At 38.6% G+C, this 8,798-nt stretch overlaps 1 protein-coding gene across 1 annotated transcript in view; it reads left to right on the plus strand.

The window, feature by feature from the left end:
• Positions 1–8,311, plus strand: part of babam2 (BRISC and BRCA1 A complex member 2) — a 99,730-nt gene extending 91,419 nt beyond the window's left edge. The window contains exons 9-12 of the mRNA XM_042500946.1: positions 3,223–3,293; positions 3,453–3,535; positions 3,673–3,826; positions 6,005–8,311. Of these exons, the coding sequence (XP_042356880.1) occupies positions 3,223–3,293; positions 3,453–3,535; positions 3,673–3,826; positions 6,005–6,068 (372 nt within the window). The 3' untranslated portion in view covers positions 6,069–8,311. The remainder of the gene's footprint in view (positions 1–3,222; positions 3,294–3,452; positions 3,536–3,672; positions 3,827–6,004) is intronic.
• Positions 8,312–8,798: the final 487 nt, after the last annotated feature.

Consider the following 8,798-nt stretch of genomic DNA (forward strand, 5'->3'; position numbering starts at 1 on the left):
TTAATTAGGGTTAGGGTAGACCTTTGACTGAACTGTCTTAATTTCTAATGACAACATGCCTGTGTTACTGTATAATATCAACTTTTATCATGGGAAACATCATATCTTAATGTGAGTTTGCTTGAGTCCCTCCCCTAATAGTGAGGATTTCTGTTCAGTCCTGTTTGAAGTCAAATGCTCTGCAAATTCATGCAAAACTGAGCCTGAGGTTTGATAAAGTTCTATTGAATCCAAAACCAGTGCAGAATCTGCTTATCAAATGCAAACCCTCTGAACTGTCTCATTGAATCTTTGTAGTGTTTCCAACATTTGCTATTACCTTAAGTTATTAATGATCAACTCTTGTTTAAGTCCGGATTCATATAACAACGGTTCTTGCATGAAATGTTAAACTTTTGTTTTAGTCTGGCCTTTCGTTTATATGACAACGGCATTTTTGGGGCTTGAAAATGCAAACTTTTAAAACTGGTTTCCAGAGCATAATCTTTTGAAAACACAACCCTTTCTGTCGCTGTGTTAATTGACAATGCATGGATCCTGTGAGAGCAGTGACGTCACGGCCGCATTTTGCACATGCATGCGGTGTTCTTCTTTGGTGAGTCATTGCAAAGTTACACTGCCAACTACTGGCCTGGCATGCATACTGCAGCATTTCCGGTTGTTTTTTGTGGATCAGTTTAAACAAGGACCGTTCTTACAATGTCATCATATGAACACAGATTTTTTTTTAAAAGCCCAAAACAAAGACTTTTTCATTTTTAGTAGGGCTGTTCTCCTCTAATAGTGGCCACAGTAAAGTCTGTCAGTCATGGTGTTTTTGAACCAGATCCAAAAGCCACTCAGTTATTGGAACCCGGCTCTATATATTACAATATTTCCACTGGTGTGGTGAAATGGACGTCATAATGTTGCTTTTTATCCATGCCCCTTTGATAAAATGTCTAATTGAAGACTGAGAGAATTCTGCATCACGTGTTTTCATTGTTCAGTAATGTGAACTTTGCCAGCAGGGCCCAGGTCATATATAACCATCCTGCTAAGGCTTAGCCTTGCCAGGTGAAAGGAGCAGGTCACCTTCATGGCTGGCTGGCTGACTGCAGGCTTTCTCACCTGCCCAGGATGCTCAGCAGTCAAGCGAGCCCTGACCTTCTCTTTGGACTTAAAGATAATAGTTAATCACACCTGTCAACACGTGCTAAACACTGTTCAGAACCTGTTCCCGTGTGCATGTGTTAAAAAGTTCCTGAGGAGTTATTGATTGTTTTGTTTTTTGGTTGTTTGGGATTTTTTTATTGTGAATTTTTAATGTCCCCCATCTGTCTAAATTCAGACTCACTCACTCACTGCTGGTTTTTTGTAAGCTCATATATTTTTGAAAACCTGTCGCCTCTTACCAAAAAGGCCAGTTGATAAGTGGCTTGGGGGTGTTTCAGAGTTTTCCTCCTTTTCCTAAGTGATGCACAAGGTTGCTAATCATACATGTAGCTCATGAGATGAATGAAAAACTAAAATGGTAACTATATTTTATATTGAAGGATCCTTCATTTGAAGGATGTTGAGGCCCCATATAAAATATTGGGTGAATTGGAGAAGTTATATTAAAATTAACACAGCACTTTGAATAGGCAGTCTTTTCTTGTTGCATTTGACAGACTCTATGGTAGAGCTTTTAACACCAGCTTATTTAGCTGTCAAGCACTAAGCTAAAGACTTTGTACTTTGTACTGTGACATTTAAATTTGCCTGTACAAAGATTGCATGTAATGCCACTTTTGTGCTCTAAGTCGTCTGGTTTAAAAGTGAAAGCAACCATTAGAAAGTTCACCTCTTGTAATCTCTCTACAGGCCGAGGCATTGTTTACATTCTGGGTAGGTTGGCTCAGAAAACCTCCCTGCTCCAGTGTTATGTACAGTACTGCCAGCATTTCCTCTGAGGCTATACACAGACTGAGTTAGTTTTGCCTGTTAAGGGTTAATTCAGGGCAAGACAGACCCTGAAACCATGTGTGCAGGATAAGATGTGCTGAGGGAAAAAAAAGAGGGATGCAGTTGATGAAATTGAAAACATTGTTCTTGTCATTAAACCGGGAATCCAACAAACGCTGTTGCTGCAAGGGTATTCTTCCAGGCTGGGGTACTAAGACCTAGAGTCATGCAATCATTACGTCTACAGTTCACGTCATCTCCCCGTCTTTTGATGTTTTCCTGTGCTTTCTAATGATAAAATGTCAGAATTCTTTAAAATCTTTTTTAAAAAAAATGTTGTACCAGATGCTAGCAAATAAATATGATTTTATGTACTACACTGTTAATGTCTGTGGTTTGACATCAAGTGTTAACAGCAAAAAAGCATTTTGTAGCAGTGTACAGCATTACCTTAATACAATATGTATTTATGCCTTCACACTAGAGATAGATGTGGCTGGAGGAATTATGTTTTCGGGTTATGTCTGTCTGTCCATATCTGTCAATATTGCAGGAACTCTTTGAAGGGATTTCATACAATTTAACACAAACATCCAGATGGACTCAAGGATTGGTATTGATATTTAGATGTTGGTTGTCATTGGTCAAAGGTCAAGGTCACTGTAAACTCTTTTGTTTCATTCTTGTGAATGCGATATCTCCGGAAGAGCTTGAGCAAATTGTTTACAGATTTGGCGCAAACATTTACTTAGACTCAACGGTAAACTTATTAGATTGTGGAGGTCAGAGGTCAAGGTCACCATGACCTTGTGTCTGTCTCATTCATCTGAATACAATATCTCAAGAGTTTTCTTCAGAATTCCTACAAATGTGTACTCGAACTCAAGTATAAACTGATTGAAATTTGGTGGTTGAAGATCAAATATCAAGGTCACGGTGACCTCACAAAACATGCGTTTGTCCACAAAACAACTATTCTTATGCTAATTATGACAAAATTCCACACAAATGTCTTATAGGATAAAATAATGAAGTGTTGACATTTTATATCCAAAAAGGTCAAAGCTCAGCTTCACTGTCACATCATGATGTTCTATAAAAAACACTTTTCTGGCCACTAATCTTGGGTGCCCACCTTGAAACTGTGCTGATTTTAGGAAGGAGGAAGCAGAACCCCGCAAGAAAAATTTCTTGCAAGGGTCTGCCTTATTAATTGATTCTAATGCTTTTCGCTGTTGCCATGCATTTTTCCAATTCCTGATTTTGTGTACTGAACCTCTCACTTGTTCCCTCTAGGTTCAGTATGTCATCCAAGGCTATCACAAGAGGAGAGAGTACATCGCTGCCTTCCTCAGCCACTTTGGAATGTGAGTCAACTACAGGGGACCATATCCTCCATTGAAGTGATCACAGCATGTGTTCAGCGATCATTCATCATCACCGTCCTTGTCTTTTTACCACAAAGTACTATTAATGTAAAATGAGAACCAGTGAGACCTTGCAGAAATAATTTGTGTGTATTGCAGGGGCGTGGTGGAGTATGATGCTGAGGGATTTACAAAACTCACTCTCCTGCTAATGTGGAAGGACTTTTGCTTCCTAGTACATGGTAGGAAAGTCCCTAAACACATTTATACTGGGGTGTGTTTCTGATCTGCCTTGATCACTTCTGGTGCATTTACCCTATGATCCTTTTTTTCCCCTCTCTACTACTATTACACATTCCGGTCCCTCTGCTCTTCACAGTGGATCTCCCATTGTACTTCCCAAGGGACCAGCCCACTCTCACCTTCCAGTCTGTGTATCACTTCACCAACAGTGGCCAGCTCTATTCTCAGGTGCAGAAGTCGTATCCCTACAGCCCTCGCTGGGACGGCAATGAGATGGCGAAGAGGGCCAAGTGAGTAGATCCTGACTTATTAGATCCAATGAAGTTTAGGAATGATTCTATAGACTTTTAACCCTTTGAAGCCTGTGAAAACTGGCTTCACTTTTTTTAAAAACATGGGAAGAAGTCAATGAGGAATAAAAGAAGAAATTACCCAAAAATTAGGGGAAAAAAACAAGAAAATAACCTGAAATTCTAAAATAAAAATAAATGATGTAACATAATTTTAGATATGTAATTTGAATAAATATCAATGTAGTTTTTTTTCGTTTCCTTTGACATTTTTTCCTAGCTGGAAAAAAAAGTCAAAATCTACTAATTTGTTACAGTTTGTGGAGCATTTCTTACCAAGTGGTTCATTGCCTTTTTTGCAATGGGCAAACGGCACAAGAGCATGGTGTCGCTTCAGGTTTTAAAGGGTTAAGCTTAACTTAACATTTTTAACACATTTTGCACACAGTCAAAATGAAATACTACATTTACATCTACATAAAAATAAAAGCAACAGAATGCTTTGCAGGTCTTGAAACACCCCCATCCTCCACAGATTTAAGTGCATTTAAGGACAATTCTTCCAAGACTGCAAAGCCAAGTGAAACTGTTTCTGACAAGTAACACAAAGGAATTTATCACAATCATTTGCATTAGATATATAATACAATAAGACCATGTTGTTTGGACTGCACTTCACACAGGCCATTTGTTGATATTCACAGATTTCATTCCACCTTCAATAAACATAAACCTGTCTGACCCCATAAGAGTGAATCTATAGGCGTCGGCTGCAGCCTGAGAAGTGTTTGCTTTTTGCATGGCCGAGGTTAATAACTGCGGTAAATATTTGAAAGATCTCATTGACTACAGAAGGTGCAGAAGGCAAAACATAATCTGTTTAGCTCAAAGGTTATCTGTGTACTTATTTATTTACTCATTTGTTTGTTAGTCATTTGTTTATCTTGATAAATCCACAAAAAAAATCTGCAAACCTATTTGGACTACCATCTGTTAGCTCCTGGATTTGACTACAACAGCTTTGGCTCAGCCAATATTGTTCAAAGGAAAATTCTGTTATTATACCAGCCGAATATTGTTCTCATATTAAAGGCATCCTGACTATAGGTCTTACTAACTTTGCACTGAACCAAAGACCAAGAGATTCAGGAAAACACTTTATTAATGTATATCGGGATAAGCAGAACAAACCTCCTAAACATTTCCAAATATTAGTAGCCCTTTTTAAACACTTAGTCTGAACAGAGAAATTAGCCCCCTGGATTAGCTAATTTGCTAACCACATAGGGATTTACTTAAAGGGCGGTCAGAAGGCTAGCCAAGGTAACTGTCTGGTTAGCCAATATTCATTTACAATAATAAGTAAACAAGACTTATTATTTCATATATGACAAGACCCTAGTTTATCAAAAGTAAATATATTATAAAATCTATTATAAGTTTGTGTCTGAATACCCAAGCCATTGATACATTTTTAGGGGTTGATAGTGCTGCTGCTTACCCAATGGACAGCTGACCGTTTAACCCATACAGCCTCAGTCTTTTCATCCAATTCATTTTTGTTTGATTAAATGCACCTATTACCACTTCAAACGCAATGTCACTCATTGGTGAGTTGGCTTCATTTGGCCTGGTGAAACATGATCCCCAGCACGACAGTCTTCATCAGATCTGTGAATCTGGCAGATTTTTCATATATTTCTTGTCTTGATGTTAAAACCAATATATTGAGCCAAGAGATAGGACAGTGGTATCAATCTTCTCATGTCACTCTCCACAAGAAACTGACTAATTTCCAAAAACACATCACTATGTTCTTGAAGTCTAAGCTGAGCAAACACACAAACCTAAACGCACCACATGTGACTAATACCTTGTGGACTTTTTTTGTTTGATTTTTTATTTTTTTTTTACTTGCAATTGAGTTTTGTCTCCTGTGTTTCCTTCAAAAGTGTTATCACATACAGAGTAGATATCTAATGCAGTGTTGTAATTGTAACAAGTAAACACACTCTGCCTTTCATCTGCACTTTGATACACGCTGGGGCTGCGACTGACCCAGAGAGTTTGTTCGATGCTTTGAAGCAGTCGAAACACAATTATTGTCACATTTTGATGTTTTATTTGCTGTACTCTCTCTCTTTCTCCTCCCCCTCTTTCTCTCTGTCTCTCACCCAGGGCGTACTTCAAGAGCTTCATCCCTCAGTTCCAAGAGGGAGCCTTTGCCAACGGGAAACTCTAGTACTCTCTAGCTTAATGACATGCCTGGAGAGTTGCCTGTGGGAGTGTGTACGTGAGTGTGTGTCTGCTGTACCTGTATGTGAGTATGCGCAGACTGTCACAGTACAGTGAGAATGACAGTGTGCTTACTGCACGCAGACTCTGTGAATTCCATGTTGTTTGACCTTGAAATGGTTGCCTCTCAGTACATTCACCTTTTATTTTAGTTTTAGTCAAAGTAGTGAGAAGCCACTTTGGTGTAGACGTTGAGAAGGAGATGCCACAACAAAGACATTATACAACAAAACTCATAAATTTTCTGAACAGTTAGGAAATAGAATTTACAAGCAAGCAATGTGAAAATGAAGTTTCCCCACCTGTAAAGGATTATGTGAAAATAGCAGACACCTGAACATTGTGCTCATGTCACACTTTTAATTCTGATCAGTTTGAAATTACGATTGGTTGACACGTTCACATTTATTTTGTAAAGAAACTCCAAACCTTTGACAGGAACTTGGCGTGAAGACCTGTGCAATCTGTCAGTCTGACCAACAATAACTAGCATTGTGTGATTGTATTGTGCCAATGACGCCTGGCTTCAAGCAGTCAAACCACAGAGGCTTCGGGCTCGCAACACTCCATCTTGAGCTGCCGTGCTGTGAAGGATATTTGTTGATATGTAAACAATATGTAAACTATTAAATATTCACAAAGAGCTGTAGGGATGATGCAAACGACCTTTGTTTACTTTGTCGCTCATGGTTGTCAAGTTTGCTAGATGTTAAAATAATCCACAACTAATTTTGCCTTTTATTTGTACGTTTGTTCCATTTGAGCGTTAAAAACCCTGTGAAGTCTTTTACTAACAGGTTGACAGTACTGTGAATCATTGAATGTTTTGTTGGAATTTCCATCCAGTAAACAAGTCTGTCACCTCTGACTGTGTCACTGTTTGCGCTTGGTCTGCACTGTCGGTTGTTTTGGAAACTATAGTTTAAAAATGTAAATGGTTTTATACCCTGAAAACTTCTTAGCTTGTGTGCTTCTCACTTTTTTTTTCCTTTTTCTTTTTTATGTCTTCCCACAGGAAACGAAACAAGTTTGGGTTTCTTTTCTTGCTCATACAGCCATCTTGCCAATCATTTCTCATAAGGCTCAGATTGAAGTGTGCCACAAAAAAAAACACCAACTGTAGGGTCATGTATCTCGAACACTTTGCCCTACCCCAACAGTCTGTCCCAACAATACTTGGTAAACCCTACCCCTGATCATAGGATCACCCTCCACATATTTAATAACAATTTGTCTGAGAGAAAACTAAATGTCTGCACCTCTTCTTTGCTTTGTTTTTCCAGGAGTTATAAAATACAGCCAGTGTCAATTTACTTCATTTTTATAGTTTATTTGATAGGGACAAGGCAAATTAACATAGTACAGCCTGTTACAAACAAGCTTTAGTAACTGATGATTCACATATAGAGATTATAGCTACGACTAGATTCCAACTCCTGTCCATACGTTTGGCTTTCAGTAAAGAAAAAAGAGTAGAAAAGAGTAGATATCAAGGTTACATACAATAACATTTAAACAAAAACGGTAATGTAAATATTTAGATCAAGATTACATAGAATTATAACATATGGTTACATTAAAAAAAGGAATCACAGGTCATTTCAAAGAGAGAAGTTTCCTATTTGCTGTTCTTCAAATGCAGATGCACATGCATCTCCCCCCAAATTTAGTCTCCTGTAGGGAACATCAATGTCTGCTGTAAATCGTCAGTTTTAATAGTCGAAGAAATCAATCAGATTCATTGTCTGGAAATAACAAATTTCAGTGTTGAATTTTTCTCTGATCCAATAGCTAAGGGAAAAGTTTGACTGCTGATGGTGGTAGAGATAAAGTGTGGGGATGACCAAATTTATGAGGTTTATTCTGGGGACATCCCAAAAGCAGAAACAGAAAATTCTTTTGAATCAAAGTCAAAGAGACAGCTGTTTGAAAGAAATTGCAATTTTAAGGGAGACAAATTTTTGCAAAACAGATCTTTATATTTTTGTGATGCCATACTTATGAAGTCTAAGTGTGGAATATGCCCTTCAGATGTGCAAAGGTGCACTTTATGCGTACACCTTTGTATCTGTAAGGCATTTGTAAACCCAAGAGATTCTTTTTTTTTTTTTTTCACAGACCCCTAATGTGCTTGTGTAATAAGGAGCCACAGCACAGGATGTGGTGAGGATGTGTGTGTGTGTGTGTGTGTGTGTGTGTGTGTGTGTGTGTGTGTGAGAGAGAGTGTGTGTGCATGCGTGCACATGCCCATGCATGGATGTGCACATGCATGAGGCAGAGTGTGCGCTTGCTTGTTTTCATCATTAAATATGAGGGTCATAGTTAGGGGTCCTTCCTGGCCTGAGGCGGAGCCCTTTGCTATATTTATTGTTGGTAATGCAGCAACTGTCAAGTCTAATTGAGAACTATAGGGTGAATGTATCTGGGGCATTTAATAGCATCAAGGCTCCTAATAAAATAATTAAAAAGCAAGATTCTTTTTGTCTTTTTCACTGCCCCGCTCTATGTTTCTTGCTCTAACCTTTCTCGACCTGCTTTCAAAACATCTCCGTTGTCAGCCCCGGGACGGGCTGCTCTCATTTTTTTGGAGTTCTGGAGGGTGTTTGAGAGAGAGGGAGTTCAAACGAGGGGTAGCAGGCTGATGGGTAGCATCTTTAACGAGCAGGGGCAAAAAATA

The sequence above is a fragment of the Plectropomus leopardus genome, chromosome 14 (genome assembly GCF_008729295.1).
Source record: "Plectropomus leopardus isolate mb chromosome 14, YSFRI_Pleo_2.0, whole genome shotgun sequence".
Classification (NCBI taxonomy): Eukaryota; Metazoa; Chordata; class Actinopteri; order Perciformes; family Serranidae; genus Plectropomus; species Plectropomus leopardus.